This window comes from Harpia harpyja, chromosome 3 (genome assembly GCF_026419915.1).
Source record: "Harpia harpyja isolate bHarHar1 chromosome 3, bHarHar1 primary haplotype, whole genome shotgun sequence".
NCBI classification, from domain to species: Eukaryota; Metazoa; Chordata; class Aves; order Accipitriformes; family Accipitridae; genus Harpia; species Harpia harpyja.
Window position 1 is genome coordinate 24,591,741 of NC_068942.1, and position 19,961 is coordinate 24,611,701.

At 37.3% G+C, this 19,961-nt stretch overlaps 1 protein-coding gene across 1 annotated transcript in view; it reads right to left on the reverse strand.

Annotated features, from left to right (window-relative positions):
* MEI4 (meiotic double-stranded break formation protein 4) overlaps positions 1 to 19,961 on the reverse strand; it is a 72,570-nt gene that overhangs the window by 36,850 nt on the left and 15,759 nt on the right. Inside the window, exon 4 of the mRNA XM_052781952.1 lies at positions 13,860 to 14,419. Coding sequence (XP_052637912.1) covers positions 13,860 to 14,419 — 560 coding nt within the window. The remainder of the gene's footprint in view (positions 1 to 13,859; positions 14,420 to 19,961) is intronic.

Below are 19,961 nucleotides of genomic sequence, written 5' to 3' on the forward strand. Positions count from 1 at the left end.
TGTAAACAAGGCATTCCTCCTGAAGCACAGAAGGAGTGATGTGAACTTACATGAGAATTATATTAGGTTTGGGGTTTTTTTTCCCACAGTCTTTTCTACTAAAAAAAAAAAATAAAACCTGTTTTCTTTGTTTGCTGAAATAGAAATGTATAGCTATTATGTAATGAAACATACTGCTCTACAAAGTAAACACAACATTATTTCGTAAAACACTACTAGAAGAAATTATAATTTCTATATATAAGTGTATTGGAGTTCTTTCAAAGACAAAAGTAATACACATTAAACACTATAATTTATATTTTTATATAAATGTATAACCCTACAACATTGATATTCAGTATCTCTTTGTAAATGAGTATTTTTGAGTGACAAAAAGATACTCTGACCCAAATTTGTATCTCTAAGCATAACTACCATGTCTTAACCACTCAAAGGCAGACCACCACACCCTACTAACAATCTAGGTTACTCCTCTAGCCAGCTCACGTGTATATATACACACACACACATATACATATATATGAATTAAAATACTTGCCCACCATTTACAAGTTTGCATTGGATGAATCCTCCTGGAAATCATTTCCAAACACACGGAAGGCAGGAAGGCGATCCAGTAGTAGTCAGCATGGATTTATTAAGGGAAAACTGTACTTAACCAACCTGAGAGACTTCTACAGTGAGATGACCAGGCTAGGTAAGCGGACAGTGAGGTGGACTGAAAACTTTTGCTGTAAAAACCGTTAATCAGGCAGCTTCTCATTTACAGTTACTGCTTGTCTGCCTGATAAGATGGTCAAACTGCCCTGCCAGTTGATGCAACGCCTATTTACCAGCCTTTTACAGCTGAGGAGTTTGATCAGCTTGGTTATCATCTGCCTAATATGAGAAAATTTCCTATTCACAGTCAACAATCAAACTTTAATAAATCTTTGTTGTAATCATCTCACTTTAGCACATAATCCCAAAACAAATATAAAAAGAAAACTATAATAAACACAAGTCTTATATTCAGAATCAAATCTGCAGTTAGAGATACAAAGTAAGCTCCTCATATTAAAGAGAATTCATAAATTGTACACATATAGCTTTGAAAATCTATGAGCTCCAAATCATTCATAAATGTATACACCAAAGATTTTATAAAAATGAAATGTGAATGAAGGTGAGATAAAAACACGTTTCTGAACAATTAAAATTATAGGAAAGGATAAAGTAATGCATGCACCTACATGTGCTTTGAGGATATATGAATTAAAATCAGAATTCCATATACTGGAAATGTACACCCTTCCAAACAAAACAATGACTCCTCTTCCTAAAAATAATCTAGACATTTACAGTTGTGAAAGATCTTCCATAGTATCTACTAAAACTGTAAGACAGAAACAAAGTTTGCAACACCTGGATAGTTCTGCCCTGATAGCACCCATGTTCTGAAAGGGTACAACTGCTTCAAATCATAACTCAAGGTTTAAACAATGCTAAAAAATAGCATATTTTTCATTAAAGTCTCCACTCATTTTTACTTCTTTTTATAAATTAAGAATGGATACATATTTTATAGTTCTATATTTTCAGAGCATAACATTGAGTATACTTGCTAATTTGCCTTTGGCAAGCAAGCGAACTAGACAATCCAGAGTAGTTTTTCAATGCTACCTTTCCCAAAGAACACACTAAATGTATATATTTACATACAAACATGATTATGATTGCTTTTTTTAAGCTCTCTTCTATTTGCTTACAAGATTTTTAGACAGTGTAACAATGAAAATTTTTATCTTTTTGTACTTATTAATGCTAGCAGCTGGGATTTAACTAAAATAGGATCTTTCAAAAAATTTCCATATCCTTTCTGGTTTGGCAAGAGTTACCATTTTCTAACTGGAATTTTGTAGGACTAGATAACAGGGGAACTTCAAATTTAAAACCTGAGCCTCTACTACGGGAAGTAAATAGGGATTTTGTAACGACAATACTTACGGTACTTGAGATATGGGTATTGATGCCACTGAAAAATCCCACCTGCTAACTGATTTATTAAAGAGTATGGATTTAATATTGTATTCAGGTGGATCTCTTAGTATATTTTAAGAAAATAAGGAGGCACCAAAGAATTAAGGTTAAAATAATGCTCACAGACTGTATGCGTTAAATGCATACAGAAAAAATTTATAGCATACAAGCAATAAAACTGTCAATAGTGAACAGAAGTAAGACTTTGTGTTTCAGAGCAATGCTCATGTACTGCTAATTAAACTCTGGAAACATTCAAACTGATAATAGTTCAAATAGTATGCAGTTTCATTAAAGATAAAAGCATATCTTCAGCTCTCAAATCTATCAAACGTTAAAAAAGCAACAGAAATCTTTTAATCCCTTGGGCATGCTTAATGGTATAGATGAAATAAAAACCTATGCTCTTCAGGGATTCTCAGGTAAAAGCAGTCAGAAAATTAGATTGTAAAAACCATACGATCAGAAACAAGAAAATAATAGCGCCTGATTCACTGTTCAGGAGCTGCATCATGTGTCTTTAACCCTCCTCCCACACCCTGGTTTCTGCTCTCTTCCGTGTTCCTCTGGATGCAGAGCAAGAGAGAGCAATGCTGTGACAGTAGCTAGGAAGGATGTGTGGATTGTCAACCTGGCTGTTACCAAAATGAATATATAATGTCAATGTTCTGCTTGCCTCAAGCATACTAATTTGGTCTCTCCTCCACCCAGCCACCGATTTTAAAGCCTATTGGAAGGTATTTTTGACCTTCCACATCTTTCAAACTGATTTCAAACTGCCTATCAGCTTTAAAAGTTACTAGCAGAGGAAAAGACTGACAGGCAAAATAAACAGCACACTCGTATGAGCCTTGCTTCCCCAGGAAACCAGGAGAAAAATCTTACCAATTATTTGTTTAGAATTCATTTATCATACTGTTAGACTTTTCCTTAATAACAGTTATCCAAAACTTGTGAGTTTAATTCCTTCATGAGTTGCACGATTCACTACACCATGCAACTATGAAAACTGCACCTTAGTTTCTGTTTCGCTAGTTTACAGCTTTCATGCCAAGTAACAGCACTCTTCCCCAAGTGACAGGTATATTTGACAATACAGGACTAAGGCAAATAATTATTACAGGTGTCCTCAAACTGTGAGGTGTTAAAAACAAGACAGTATTTTTGCCTTTGAATTCACGTCACCCTTGCCTTTTGCCCATTTAGTACAACCTGACTTCCACTCCTAACTCCATGCCAACTGAAAAGTTTGACTTTTATACAAGGAACATTAGTACCCCTTTCCTTATCTGTCATGTTGCTTCCTTTGTTAATTTGGTGGTTGTCATTTATCTCTCCTCCTGCTTATGCTGCACTATTTCTCCTATCTTCAAGTCTTGGGATTTGATACATATTATTCCAATTCTTTGCTCTGTAAACCTCATCTCAATCCCTTGCTCTGCTGTTACCCCTTCAAAATCCTGTTCGTACTTCTCTCCACTCTTCTAAACCTGATGTTCTCTGCTAGGACCATCGGTTAGCTTCATTGCTGTAAGCTGCCTTTTATATTACAGTATTTCGGTACTTTTTGGCAGAGCTTTAGCTGAAAAACATTCTGACACATAGTGTGACATACAACAGAGGCAGGTCTATTTGCAACATCTGTGACTACATGCACCAAAAATGTTTACAGAAACCAAGCTAAAATGCAAAAAGGATGAACAATTTTTTATTTTTTATTTTGTTAAGAAAAGATTCAGAAAAGGTGAAAAAATAATGACAATTAAACAAGGTATTTCAATATCTGGTAAAGAATTATTGTAATACAGCACCTGCATGCCAAGCAGAGGATGGAGATGGAAAAACAAATAACCTGCAATCAGCCTACTAAATATTCTGAAAACCAGAACACTTTGGTGAATGATGCTGGGAAAGCCAGAAATGCCAGCAGTAGATATTATGGTACTCACTGAAAGAAATGTGCGACCTACATGCTTAAGTAGCGCTTTGTTGAATTTAAGGAGTGAGGAGGGAATATCTCCAAGGAAGTGTACTACATGAACTCCTCCCAGTCATCTTTGCTGACCATGAAGCTTGTATGTCAGACTGGGAGTGTGAAGGTGCGATTTTTTCCACTCGCAAATTGAAAATATCTTTCTTAGGTTTATTTCTTTGTGGCTGCCTGAAAGTCACTCTCTGATTTACTGATCAGCAGGGTCCCTCTGGCTCCATATATGCTTTTATCCAACCCGATACCAGTTCCCTAGCAAAGCAGGCAGTAATCAGTGCATCGCTTGCTCCTGTCCACAGGCTAAACTAAGTCAAGTCAACTGCTGCTGCCACATCAGCAAGGAGGAGAGATGAGACCCCACAGAAACTGCTGTGAAGGAGAGACATGCCTGCAGCCATCTTCCTATTCCCCTCCTCCCTTACTGCTTCTTCACATCACCAAGCCCTCTGGCAAAAGTAAATTTCCCAGACTATTTCCTAGGTGTTTACCCTCTCCTTCCCTGCACAAGGGAAGGCTGTTACTGCTGAAGTAAGGAGGAAAGACTCAGACCAGACCCAGCGCACCTGCAGAGACTGGACTACCCTTAAGTAGCACGTCCTCTGATTGACTGACATACACAAACCTTTCCCCTCCCTTCCTGTCAAGTACAAACACCCAGTACGCAGCACAACTTGCTGCTACTTCTCTAGCTGCTTTCTTATCCAACTACAGAAGATTAAAGCATTAAAGAACACCTTTTTCAGTTTCATTAACATTTTTCTAGCATGAGTTCCATAACAAATGCTTTACTGAACACCAGATAGATAAAAGCTATCAAATCTCCCATCTGTAAACAGGGTTTATTTTACAAAGAATGCTCTTACGTTGTTCTGCCACAATTTACCTCTGGTAAACTCATGTTGCATTTCATACCATTTATCTCTAAATCTTTAATTATTCTTTTCTTTTAACTCTGTTATAAAGCTTTGTATGTTATTGAGATAAAACTACTATCCAGGTAACTTCCTCTTAACCTTCACTTTCAAACATAGAGCATGCTTTATTAGAAATTCTACAGTTACAGTAATACCATCTCTAAGCCTTTGATTCTAAAGTTATTTCACTTTTTTTTCTTTCAGTTTCATAGAATAAAGACTTACCTTGTCTTTCCCATTTTGAGCACCTTACATTCTCTTGAGTTGGATAAGATATATAAAACAATGACACCTAGTTGATGGAATAAAATACATATCACAGACCCTGTTGTGAGTTTCTGGTTTTTAAAAAGCAACAAAGAAAAGCAAACCAACCAAACAAAAACCCCCAACCCAAAACTAAAGCACAACCTGGATGTCCTTAGAGGAATTCAGGCCTGCAAATCACTGTCACGTTTAATTTAGCGTCTACCTCAAAATGGTAATATCCATTTCCATACACTAAAAGCAAGTACCTTGCTTATGTCATCTCACCCCAATCACCTTTACAGAAAAGGGAACACTTTCCTTGAGGACACACAAACACACAAGTCCTCAGTTCATCTGAAGACTTAAATACAAACTGATGTATAAAGAAATCCAGCAAACTACTGAAGACACTTGGGATCCTGCTCGCATCACAGTTTTCACCAATTAATTTACTTTAAGCAATGCTATCTTGGCAGAGATCAAGAACGTCTGCATCTCCTTGGGATTCATGAATTAGGCAACTAGATATCTAATTCATCCAAGAGGCTGGATCCAGTAAATACTGTCAACAGGAAGACAGTATCAATCCCAGTTAAACAAACAGCATCACAACAGCTGCCACTCAGACAACTCATGTTATTGCTGCCCTTTTTTTTTTAATACCTGCTGTAAACATTCTATTGATTACGAAGAAGCAGCTCTAGATATAAAGTCTTCCCTGCCTGAGAGATTAAAATTTATATTACTCTTGATTACTCCTTCTTAACTAGTCCTGGTCTACAGGAGTGAAGAACTGCCTATCTGCTTGGTGATGCTGAATTGCCAAGCCATGTTAATGAATGCAGAAGACAGTAAGCAACAAGTGTGAGCTCACTCAAAGCAGAGGAGTTATGGATTCAAATTTTTAAACTGAGGACTGCTTAGAAAAAGTCACTGGATAAATTACAGAAAACAGATATTCTTTAGCTTTTAGGTTTTTAAACTAAAGGTTGAGCTAGTCATCCTTAAAGAAGCTTAGGGATGTAACTCAATGTCTCATTTAAGCGTCTAAGTTTCACAGACAGTCCCTGCAAATGAAAATGGATTTCAGATGTTTATTTCCCAATCCTTCACTCTTCTTCCCTCTTGCCCACAACGTGTGAGCTACTTTGAATACTACTTAAAGATGCCAAGTATCTGGCATGCATACCTAGGAAGAACAGAGGTACCTTGTTTAGGGTTGTAGATTTCACTGCAGGAGCTAAGCACTAAAAAGTTAGTCAAGGAATACTCAACTGTCTTTGCAACTGGCTGTAGATAACAGGCTCTACAGAGCTTACTTTTCATTTCTATCCTATCACCATAACACAAACACACACCCTGTCTGGGCACACAAAAATACTTCCTAGAGAAGAAGCATGACAAATTTAAGCTATGAGGAAAGGTTCATTAGTAAACAGGCAAAAGAACAGAGGAACCCCAAGATTCTCATTATTAAAGCATGTACACACATTTTAAGCACCAGTTGAGGACGATTACCAAAAACTCCTTAGGATATACAGCCACCTTCAAAAACTAGAGGATGTAAGAGGTGATTTTCCCCCAAGACAAAAAAAAGTACCATATCTGTCAAAAGCAACAAACTGAATTTTTCCATGCAGAGAAAGACAATCCTTTCAGCAGGAACAGCCCTACACCTCTATCTGGAAGTGACCAGAACGGAACTAAAGAGCTGAGGTAAGTAATGATGTGATGGAGCTAACGTGGTCATATCATCCTTTTGAATAACGACCTATATGGTACCCCTGAGACCAAAAAAATACAACAATTTTAGGTCCTTTTGTTCAATAACATGGCTAGAATAACAGAAAACAAGGCCTAGACAGAATTCAAGTGCTTTACACAGGCATGATAAGTGAAGGACTGAGGGATGGGCTTTGATGTTGCTGTTCCACATGGTCTTGGCTGCAAATATCACAGAGATGCCAAAGCAGCAAAATGAAAGTGCTAATGCGATGCTACAGGAAGTTAAGAGAGCTTTAATAGAAAGCATTCACTGGAGAGAGACTGGGGGCAGAGGAAAGAAATAAACAAACAAACAGCTTTTGATATGTATTTCCTACCATATTTGACAAAACCAAGAACTTCCTGTATTCTTGCGTTAAGGGCCCCCATATATTTAATTTGTAAATCAAAAGAACAGCAAAGGCCTATTACATCCCTTTTTTCTCCTCCTAGTGGAAATAATCTGTAATACCCTGAATACTAGTTAATTACTTGACTAAAAACAGGCAATGACAGTATTTATCATTAGGAAGAGACAGTCCTGACAAAAGAGTTTTACAGGTAGGCTGGGAAACATGAGTAAGACTTTTTTGCCCTAATGGTAAAAAAAAAAATCCTGCTAACTTCATCCTGTAACTCTTCAATAATTGTAGCTTTAGTGCCTAATGTATACCAGCTGAGGCTGGCTGAGGAAGGAAGGTGGACAAAAGTCTAAGAGGCAGACAAAATTTCCTTTCATTCATTCCTGTCTAGTTACTCCTATGATCCGCTTTACCGAAGTAAATGAGAGTCAGTCAGTTTGGTGATTGCTTTAGACTGTTGTGATTTACAAAACAATGGATTTTGATTACCATTTGACTTAAATGGCTCTCTACATAGGACAACAGATTGCTGAGAAAATTTAATTCAACAATCAAGAGATTCAAACATTGACTCTTACTAGACCATAAAATCCTGGCAACACATTTTAATATTCATATGAATGAACTGCTCTTCCACTAGGTAAGCAAAATTCTTCGGCTGATGAAAATGCACCATGTCTCAAGAGCCATGATATTCCCCTTGGGACTCAATTAATTTAGGAAAACTGAGGCCCACTAGTTTTATACTTGGGAACCACTAGTGACACGAATAACTATTTTTAGATCTTATTTGTCCCTGAGCAGGCAAGACTCTTGTAAACTAATGAGTTAAATACTGTCCTGGCAGTTGCTGACAAGATACTGCAAACTATACACGGCTGGGGGAATTTATTGTTACCCGCAACTAGTTGGAGCATGTATTAAATACATACTGCTGCATGTATTAAAACCATTGGAATAAGTTCATGATTACTCTCTTCCAGGCAATTTCAGTCATTAATGAATCATACAAATTGTATCCTAGATAAGAAAAGATTCAAAACTATGGTTCTGATTAATGTGTACTTTTTCAACTGCACAAGCACATTTCCACACATTTCATTTTATAATTGCCAATGAGATTCAAACATTTCTCTCTTTCTGCTTTTCACTGTACTACAGTTCAACTTGTTTTTTTCATGAAGAATTGTGAATCCTTTCTCACACAAACATCTGGTAAAGGTGATGTACTTAAGCCACCTGAAAAAGGCCACAAAGGTCTTGTGAAACAGGATACCCTTTGTATAACCAATGCATGCCTTGCTAACAACTGTGCCCCTGAAGAACTAAAAGTCGGGTAAGAAGGGAATATCCTACCCCAGGAGGCTCCGAAAGCTGAATAATTGCTAATAGGCATGAGGTCAGCAAAGATCTTCCGTAACTGGGGGAAAGGTAAAGGCAGCAGGGGGAGATCATCAGGACTTTAGCAGCTCCCCGATTATTTCAATATATTATACATATTAATTGATAACAAAGGAGGGGGGTGGTCTTTTTTGGTCTTGAATTGGAATAAAATACCTCTGCTCTGTGTGTATATTGGTGTCTCGCACACCAGGTAAACGACCCCACTTTTGGGACAACAAAGGCATTAAACTACTACTCGGAATTCTTGCATTTGCTTTTCTCCTAAATATATCAACAGTAATATTTAAGCATTTGCAAAATTCTACATAAAGATTTTTCGATGGAACATAAGAGAGAGAAAAATGAAAACAGGCAGTAAAGTCCCAAACAGGATAGGAAAAGTTCCTAAAGACTATGTTCATGTCTCGGTATCCATTCAGACACTGTTAATACAAAACAACTTCAGAACAACTACCCTAAAGGTAGGGTAGCAAATTTCCAAAGGGGACAAGCATTAAAAAAAAGGAAGGAAATAACACATGGCTTTTTTTTTTTTTGCTTTGTTTGAACAAAGCAGGCAATTCATGACTCTTGACAGCATCTTTGAAGTCAGTATTGATGTTTTAAACATACTATGAGAAGAAGCAAACAACCACAGTTCACCAAAACACATCTCTTTTCCATCTGCATCTTGTTTGAAAGAGATTATGAGTGAGGTGGGGCAGATGGATGAGGTATTTGTTGAACAGGAACGAGGCACCAGAAAGCAGTGTATTCTGAGAGCCCTACACAGCTCGACTTTGCTCGAGAATCCTGAAGGCAATATACCATTGTCTTCCATTTTAGTGTTTCGATTAATTCCTTAAAACAGGAAGTCCAACAAACAGACACAAATCTCTGTACAGAACCCAGGGTGAAGGCCAGGATCTTCTGGGACGTAATTGATGCATTAGCCATCCTCCAAATTACAGTATCAGCTGCACCTAGAAGAAGTACAACCAGTGAACTGAACTTCTGTCAAGAATGCTGATAAACTAGTGTGACACCACTAGGGAACACATCACATAAACCCTGTGTAATGCAGCACCCTGTGACTGTATTTGGCCATGACAGCTTTGAATACAGCTGAACTGCACTGAAAGAAGCAAGATATAAAAGTATTTTTCTTCCATCTCCAAAGTAACAAGTGAGACTCTAAATTCCTTAACAATAATTGTTCTGAAGTTTTACACGGCTGTATATATGAGAGATGTAAATAAGATGTGTATGAAGTATCTTAACTTCTGTTAAAGGGATTTTACTTTTAAAGCTAATTCCATATACTACAGCCAGCTCAAGTTCCCTACAGAAGGCTTCCAGCAGGATTCAGGACACTGCCCATGTAAAAGGAATTTAGTGTCCTCTCTGAAGTGCCCTACTGCAATGAGCTGTGCAAAACCTTCACCAGAAACATAAACCATGCTATTCTGAACAGCACAGGGAGTTGGGAATCCCCAGTGCCTCTGACGGTTGCATTTTTCTGATATAGGAGAAATGATCCCTTGTTCCAATACATCCTGGACAACAGAGACAAACCTCAACAGAACAGGCACATCTCAGCGCCAGTGAGCAAGTGATGAATCTGGGAGCAGAAGAGATGCACATTCGCTCTGTCCCTGTGGAGGTGGATGGAGATAGCTGTTGTCAAATCCCAAATGGGTGGATTAAGGAAAAAAAGTGTTCCTGTGCTTCCTTTCTGAAGGAGAAGAGACAAAGTTTCTACTCCACTGAGCTGTAATCGCATACCATAGACCCTGCAGAACTTCTCCATGGGAAATGTTTTCCGATGTTTTGTCAGGTGGTAGAGAACAGTCCATTTGAGAAGTAGAATAAGTGGCTCCGCAAACTGAATACAGTCTCACAGTTTTCTTATAATACACTTCCGACTGCTTGAAAGCAGGACTTGCAAAGAACCTGCATAAATAGGACAGTGGTTCTGCTGACAGCGGAGTGACTCAACATGAATGAACAATTTGCACATCGAAACGCGATGCACCAACAGCCACACACCCACACAAACCTCCAAGAGCCTCAGTGCTGAGGACTCAAAAACTGGTGACAAAGTGCTTGCTCCATAGATCAGCAGCGACTATCACAGATTTTGCAACAGGACAGCAAGAGCTTATCTGTACCAGATTTAGACACAGGATCCTCACAAGATTTTTCGTGGCATCCCAGGAGCATGTGCAGAGACAGGCCTTTGAGCAGATGATTTAACCTCAGAGCATTCATGCTTCACCCTTAGCAGCCGTGACTTAAGGCCCTTTCCAGAAGGCTTCCTCCAAAAGATTGTGTGTCTGACAGCTGTGTGCAGACTTCTGAGCTGCTCTCCAAACATGGAGGGAGAACAGAAAAATTAAAAAGGGAAGTTCAAGAGGCTACTTTTATTTGTAGTCCTTTGACTTAAATGGTTTTATATTTCGAGTAATATTTCCTTTTATTTTAGCTGTCATATCCTAAATGATAGATTTTTTTTTTTTCCTTTTGATACTCACATCAATTTGGAGTTTCAGGTCGAAAATTCTATCCAAAGTGCACAGTTTTAGGCAACTGAATCCAGGCAGAAAAGCTCTCAGTATATGCCTTTGCTGGTTCCTACAGCTTCCAGTGCTTTTATAATTAGAAACATGTCAAATAGAACTCAACAGTTACAGCATGCAATTCTGCTGCTGTTTTTCTTCCTTTACATCTAACGTAGAGATAATTATCTCTTTTCCAATTCTTAAAGGTTTTTTGAGTTATTTAATTTGCCCTGCAAAATGCTGGGATTGCTTTTGAAGATGAGGTGTTAAGTGTAATCCACAGCCATTTCTCTCTTTGTTCACTTTTTAAGGTGTTTCTCACAGCCCTTTGTCCTGCTTGACAGCTCCTGACAGTTTTATAGGTGAAGATGGCAAAGGGAAAGTTGTGTTAAATACTATAGCTGCATTGGTGACTGTCTGTACAAATGCTTTTTGACAGTTAGTAAGGTTAGATACAACAAAATTTCTAATGTTTTAATATTGGACGGATTTAAGCATCCTCCTGGAACCAAAATTCATACCGTTTGCCACTCTTTGCAGATGACAGCCTTGTAATTAATGGTAATTTTATTTTAAACCTATAATCTTGATATTTCAATCACCACTTGAGTAAACAGTGATGATTAAAACTGAAGCATAAAGTGTTCCTGGGAGATATCTGGTACACAGCACATGAAGAATTAGTTATACAATTTCCACTACTAATTCTGAATTCTACATGTTTATTTATTTTAAAGAAAACCAAACCTCTAAAAAGGATTTTTCAATAAATCTTTATAAACATTGCAATTACTACAGACAACGTTTTCCCTTTTTCCCTACAAATCTGGAAACTACCACAATTATCCCTTAATAATTAGTTTATACAATTTTTAAACTCTCTGAATCTGTTTGATTGAAGTAATGGCTGCTGATAGGAACGACTGTTAAGTCAATATTTTGGTGGAAGCAAGATATAAAACATCTCATAAAAAGCCATCTGTTTCAGTGAAGTTATTCAGAGAAAAGATGCCACTTGCAAATTATGTGGACATACTCCACCCTTCCTGAATGATTTATAAAAGCACTTTGCAGACTTGAAACATCCCTGATCTATCAGGATATTCTCTCTCATTTAAGATGTGGCACCTCTCACTTAACCTTTGCCAGGTTCCTCCAATCAACAAGTAATCCCTCTCTGGAAAACCTCTTGGTTGCTCTCCTACAATTAACATTATTTTAATTATTTATTAACTTCCCATTCAGGTAGAGGAGGGGAACAGGTGGAAACACTGGACATCATCAACTATGAAGAAGTCCTTAATGAATGCCTGCTCAAGTTTTCTTTGTTCTGTATCCTGTAATCACACAAAAAAATAAAAGGAGTCACACCTGCATGACTCTATTCCTGCTACCACACAAATGGTATGTATGCTCACATCCTTTCAAAACACTGGCCAGGGACACCTCTAATTAAAAACTAAGTATCACACCATGGCAACGCTGAAATAGAAAGCACCCTGGTATTAGAGACGGAAGGCTCTAGTCCTGGAAAAGCTTCAGTATATCAAGATTTCCTTCTGAACACTTTCTAACCAAAATACAGGCATATCCACACACCCTCCCGCTCCCCCCTTTAGTTTGGTAATAATATTTGTTTGATATTTACATTCTGGGGTAAATACTTAATACATAGTGAGTGGGATTCATTTTAAATTAAGACAAATGGGTAAATCTGTCCACAGGTGTAGCGGATGCCCAGGCTCTCATTTTGCTAAAGGCAACTTTAAAGCTCATCCTAAAATAGGGACCTAGTACCTGGTCAGCATTCTTTAGTCTCCATGGATTATAGGGATACGATCTTCATTTACTATAATGGTAGTGCAGTTACATACGCTAAATTGGTAAGTTTAATTCTCAAACAATTCCACCATCATGTCTGTTCCAAGTTACTCTAAAAGACAGAATGAAAACCAAAATTCCTAAGACATACAATGGAATTCATTACTTATGAGAACTCTTGTGAAGACAGACTAGGGATATTTCAGTCGAATGAGGAAACTAACAAGATGATGCATGGAACAAAGCAGAATGATGAATACAGACAAAATGCAATTCAGTCCTATTTGCTGTTTGTGCCGGGGACATGCTATTTCTGAGTTCTTCACTCATTTGCCGATTTATTTTTAAAACACAAATTTGCAAATGTCCAGAGAGTGACAGAGATCTTCGGAAGCAAACCAACCTATTTAATCTAGGTGCACAAGAAAGAATAAAAAAAATTGTATAGTCATTACTTTCTGAATATCTACAAAATATCTTCATATAGCAAGAGGAACAATGTGGTTTTGTCTCATATTTTCTATAAAGTTGTTTTAATCTGCCTTTTTAACAGTTTTTTTAAAGTCCTATACTCACGAACAGACTAGAACTTGCATGCATGAGCAAGAACTTTTTAAAATGCTTTAGAGTATTTATTGTACATATCACAAGAAAGAGCAATCACAAAAATTTCTGAGAAGTACTCTTCAAAATATAGTAAGACAAACTAATATTAAAAAAAGTGCTTAAAACCAGGAGAGTATTACAGTATACTGAAATGGTGTAGTAAAGATGGAAGATGTTTTAAACTTACCCTATTGACACTGCTGTTTCTTAAAATAATCTGAATTAGGTTTTTCTTAAATTCTTCCAGTTTCTTGAAACACTTCTTCAAAACATGATTAGATAATTTAGTATCAGTTATTAAACTGATCAAAACACAAACCGCTTCAGTAAGAACATTTGAAACTGGAAATTTAGGACTGTTGTAAAAAACAGTCAGTCCATCAAGCAACTGAGACACCGAATTCCATATGGTGAAAGAATCATTCTCAAGCTGTGTGAAGTTTGCTTGAAGAATTCCTCCTTCTGACAGTTTTCTTATTTCAAGCAGATGTTGCAAAAACTGCACTGGAGCAGTCAGAGATTCCTCCTTGCCAGTACAGCAAAGATTCAATGGGGGAACTCTTTCCAATGAACATTTAGAAGTGTTGACATTATGCTCTGATTGGTGAAAATCAGAAGCTATGCCTAAAGAATCGAATGCATAGTCATTAGAGACATCACATCCAGAGTCTTCTAGCTGGCTTGAGTAACTCATAGGGTTTATACATTCCTGATCCAGAAGAATTTCAGCAGAGGCATCTGGTTTTCCTGAAACACAGATGTAAAAGTTACATTTACGTAACACTTAAATACATACTTATGGGAAGTGTCATATATGCTTTCTCCTTTTGCTTCCACACAAAAATCACATAATACATATGTATGCTTGCTCACCAAGAACTTCCCCTGACTTGAATTTAGCTGTGGAAGAAGGTGACATTTTTAAATGAAAGTCAAAACTTTCAGAAGGTAGTATCTACCTGTGAACAAGATGTTTTATGCTCATAGCAACATGAACAGTAATTTTGAGTTTAAAATTCCTGACAGTTTTCAGTTTTCACATATATAATTTAAGTGGACATCTATACTCCCATTAATTCCCACGGAAGGAAATGCATATAAATTTCTGGCCCTCCAAACTTTTTCACTACTTTTATTCTCAAGAACTCAGACTGTTTTTATAAGACAGTGAAGGTCTGTTACTATAACTGCATCAAATAAGATCTCATCCTTTACGTGTACTCTTTCTCCCCAAGTCAGGTAAGGAATTCTAACAGAGACAAAGTTGAACAGAACATTACACTTGAGTTTTTTATTATTTAACAAAGAAAAATATTCAGAATAAAAAATTTCTCCAGTCACCACCTATCTCATACCATCTTCTTCAAAGACAGAAAAACTACGTTACAGAAGATATGCATTGCATTTACACCATTAAATTATATTCGTACACTATTGTAGATTCTCTGTCATCCTGTTTCACACATTAGATATATTTAAGTCAGTGCCTCTGGGCATAACTTAGTACTAGCTGACAACAGACTCCCTCTGTGCTACATGCTACCTATGTCAAAAGATTACACTCAAAACAAGCAAGAGACATGAGAGCAGAGAAGCGGAAGACCAACACACATAAACATCTCTGTGCCATGAGGCAAGGCTAGAACCCCATCTGACCAACTCCTGGCTGTACCCTGCTTACTGGGGCACAGCCACAAACTGCTTCTCTCTTAAAAAACATGCATACAGTGTTCATATTTTCCACAAGGATGTAAAGCAATACCGTACTCCTCTGTGTTTGTATTCTTAAATTAATAAAAAGATTTTATAGATCGTTTGGCCTGACAGGAAATAAATGTTATATTTCATGGCAAGTTAAAAAAAAACATTTTTAACACAGAAAACATCACTAGGCAGCAATCTACAGTATTCTGTACACTAAAAAAACACTACTCAAAAAAGTTTATACAGACTTCATTAAATGCACAATTTCAAATTGAATTCTAACCATTACTTCAGTCTCTGAAAACATACCAGATCATCCAATGAGGGTATTACTACTAAGATCAACACTGGAAATGTGGTTTATTTATTTATCGTTGAGTTTCATGCCTTTAACATTCAGACACACTCAAAATTGAACAGGAATTGATACCACTTGACTCACAATGAAAGGGCTAACTGTAGGGAAATCAACCGACATTTCCAGGAGGTAGGAAAAGCAGGGCTTGTAAGGCCAGCCTAGCATCTTATATATTAACATTGTTCCTAAATGCCCTGCATACCCAGACTTTGAAAGCAAGCAAAGAAGCAAAGCACACTTCCCATGGTCTGACTAACAAAAACAGTCATCAATCTTTCATGTCTTCTATCCCTAAGGTTTTGAGCAAAAGACATTCCAGAAAAAAAAAAATTGAAAGTTGTTTTTGGTACTGTTTAAGGAAAGGAAGCCATTCTAGGGAATCCATCTACTGTGAGTTTCACTATGTGGATGTTTTGTTCCTGTTCTTCATCCCATGGGGCAATATGAAAATTGCTCATGAGGATGTAATGCCAGGAGTCAAAAGAATCAAAGCAAGAACTACGTGCAAAAAACCATATGTATGTTCGCCGATTCTCTTGTCGAAGGAAAAGAAAAAAATAGCAGAGGTGAAAGAAAGGAGACGGAAAGAGAGGAAAAAGGGAAGAACAGAGTAATATAGAGATACCAGTAGGAACCAAACTCCAGACTGTCCCCAAATAAAAGAGGTAGCATATTCAATAAAACTCCTACCAGTAGGAGACAATGTTACATTTATGCTCCAGTTCCTACTCACTGAGATATCAAACTCCTGTCCCATGATGAGCTTCCAGAAAACCCTGTTATAGTAAGTCCCCAATAGCAGCATATTTCCAGTTAAACGAATAATACAAAATGCTTTAAAAATGTTCAGTTATTTATATGTTCTAGTCATTTGGGGAGGAGGTGGAAGTTATCTTTTAAAAAAATAAATAAATCACCCACCAGGAAATACTCATTATTTCCCTCAAAATGTCTAGAAACAGCTTATCATTTATTTCTTGAAAGAAGGTAAACTAATCACTTTGTACTTACCTACTATTTAAATGAGAAAGCAGTCTTGATGTTCACACCATGTGGTTATCAAGTACAAAAAAAAAAAGAGGAACAGTATTAAGCCTGCCTTATGCTAACAATAATCTTTAAACAGTAATTTCAAAAACATTTGACTATAAATATACAGGAACAAGAAATATGAAAATTTAGTGCACATGATAAACTAACCACAAAATTTTACAATGCCTTTATATAGGTAATGAAATATCTGGTCATGAGCAATTTTACAGCCTCCTTAAATATGTCACATCAGATTCAGGAAACATTTAAATTCTTAAGTCCCTTTAGCTCCTTACTACATTAAGATCCTGAGCTGAAAATCAGAATTACGTGCTCCCCAAACAAAGCAAGATACGGTCACAAGAACAGCCTTGGGGTGCAAAGACTGAAGAACTACACCTATCAACCACTGCAGAAAGTGTCTGGCCTGAAAACCAGCAGTCACTCAAGGGACAAGGGAGTGACTTGCATACTGTGTATAGTATGTAAGCAAGGTTTGTAGGCACTTCTTCTGTGAAGCATAAGAACTCAAATGCACATACTGCTGTGGGACCACAGAACACAGAGGCTCTCATCAGGGGAGTGAGATGCCAATCTCACTTACGATTAGATACTGTGGTGCCTTCAAGCAGTCCTGAGGAAGCAGAGCTCTGGCAAACACCAGAGTCCACCCCATCTCCCAAATGAATTCTCTCACTTCTGAATAGCCACCTTAACACAGACACCAAGAATCAGTTCAGGGACAAGAAAAGGAGCAGGAAGAGCCAGTTGCTTCATCAGGACAGGAAAACACCTTTTGTCTCCCAAGTGCCTGCTGGCAGCAGTACCTCATAAGGTTTCTCAGAGCTGTGAAGAGAGAAGGGAATGACCCAGCTCCTGGTCCTACCCAACGCAGAGTAAGAGAGGCAGCATCTGTAATACCCATGTAGCAGAAGCAGGGGCGGTGGAAGACGCTTTGTCCGACACCTGCGCTACTGGCTGCCACAGACCGGACGGTGTTAGAATGAGGAAGGCCACACGCTGTATGTAGTTCAAAATTTAAAAACGGAATAAGGGTCCCCATCTGATGAAATTGCTGTGGAATCGTGAAATGGCCTTCAAGTCTTTTGAAAAACTTAATATATCTGCAGTTACACAACCAGCAAGGACTGCAGAACAGAAAATGGGCTTGAAGGTGGCAGATGTAAGAAACAAAGTGAAGAGATGACTTGAATTCTGCAAAGAAAAAATTACTTCAGTTTCAAGCATTAGGCATTGTTTATATTCTCTCACTTTGTAAGCACACACATGGATTATCACTTGAAAATCAAACCCAATGACGTTTGACACGTAAAGCTCTCTTAAAACTCAGTTACAATTGATAGGCTCAGTTCCACATCTAAAAGAAAAAAATAAAAAGACAATTAAAAATGAGACAATGTTAGAAACCCCTTTGATGATACTGCATTCTTCTTTCCAAGAAGGTGTTCAGTCAGTAACTTCTAAAAGGAAATGAAAACATATGTGAAATTATTCATATTTTTTCCTACTATGTTCAGTTCTCCACTTCTGCATTTTTCAGGACTCTGTAATTCTTCATTTAGTCTTCACTGATTGGTTTGTTACAAGTGCACCTTCCATGAACAATGAATCAAGTTTATTCTCTTCTTAAAAAAAAAAAAAAAAAATCTTCTCATACTTATTAACTGTTTTCTTTACCTTTTCTTCATGTGCAAGCCTGTCTCTATTCTGCTGTTTTCATTACTAACCAAGCTGACTGGTTGAGAAAAAACAACTCACTCTCCTCCCTCATGAACTCCTATGTGTTTAGCACACCATTGTTGTCCTGATCTGGAACCAAGCCAAACTTCTGTATATATCAAAGCAAAGAAATTTTGTCTCACATATTTGAACACTTTGAAATAATAACAAAAAAAATAATAAAAAGCTTCCAGGATTCTCCAAATGGAGACATTTTAGAAGCCATGTAACCCACACTTTGCTTCTGTATTTCCTTTTTTTTTTTTTTTTTATAACCAGCTTGGAAAAGAAAACTCTTCTGCTTAAAGCTAAGGTATTTCATGCTGACATACTTTTCCCATTTAGGAATAATTTCACAGAAATGAACATAGGACTGAGTATCTAAAATTCTCAAATTAATTGTTCAATGCCAGGATTTAAATGCTTCTCGGAAGGCTTAGAAGCATATACTTCAATTTGTTAGGGATTTTGCTTATATAAAGCATCTAAACGTTTAGAATTCACTAAGAACCGAGAAGGATTTTGAGGATATAAACATTCATTTTTAGGGGATTTCTGTAGAAGACAGCACAAATCCTTTGTAGTTCAAGTCAAATAAAGAATACTTGCAGTAAAGATATGGAAGGATCAATAATCAGGTGACGAACATACAGATTTGGGTCAGTTAATACTCATCAAGCAGCTTTCACAACAAAAGATCTGCTTTACAATATTGACCATCTCAATGCAATGACTAAAATTTGAGTTCTAAGCTAGATAGGGGATATTTCAAGATAGTAAGTGAATTAATGTTACCTATGAAGACTACCCATCTGAACTGGTAGTACTGAACTATAAGTACTATGTCTTATTAAAAATGCTTTGCATCGTCAAACAGAGCTTCTCTAAGAGACAAGAAGTATCAGCCAATGCAGGCAGCAGTGATCTGGGTGCAACTGTAATGAGCTGAAGGCTGATATGAGGTGGACTCCCTAAGAAATCAGCTAGGGTGTACATTCCTAAAAACATCTCTTTTCTTGAATACAACATGGTATAAATATTTGGCTTTTTTGTTTATATATCCAGAAGCCCACAAACAAAGGTCTGCTTGAGGAACTCAAATCTAAGTTTGAGTTAGGTTAAGGTTGCCCGAAGAGGTTGTGGAATCTCCATTCTTAGAGATACTCAAAAGCTGTCTGGACACGGTCCTGCACAACTGGCTTTAGGTGGCCCTGCTTGACAAGGGAGTTGGACAAGATGACCTCCAGTCGTCTCTTCCAACCTCAACCATTCTGTGATTGTGTATTTCCAGAGAAAAATTTGACTGATCCTTAGCTCCCCACAGTAGACTTATAGGCAAGGGGATCCTAATTGCCATGGCCACACTTCATAACCTGTTTTTACCATATACATTCAGTTTTCCCCAAAACTATAATTCTGTTACCCAGAAGAAAGGAAATGAATCTACACTAAATT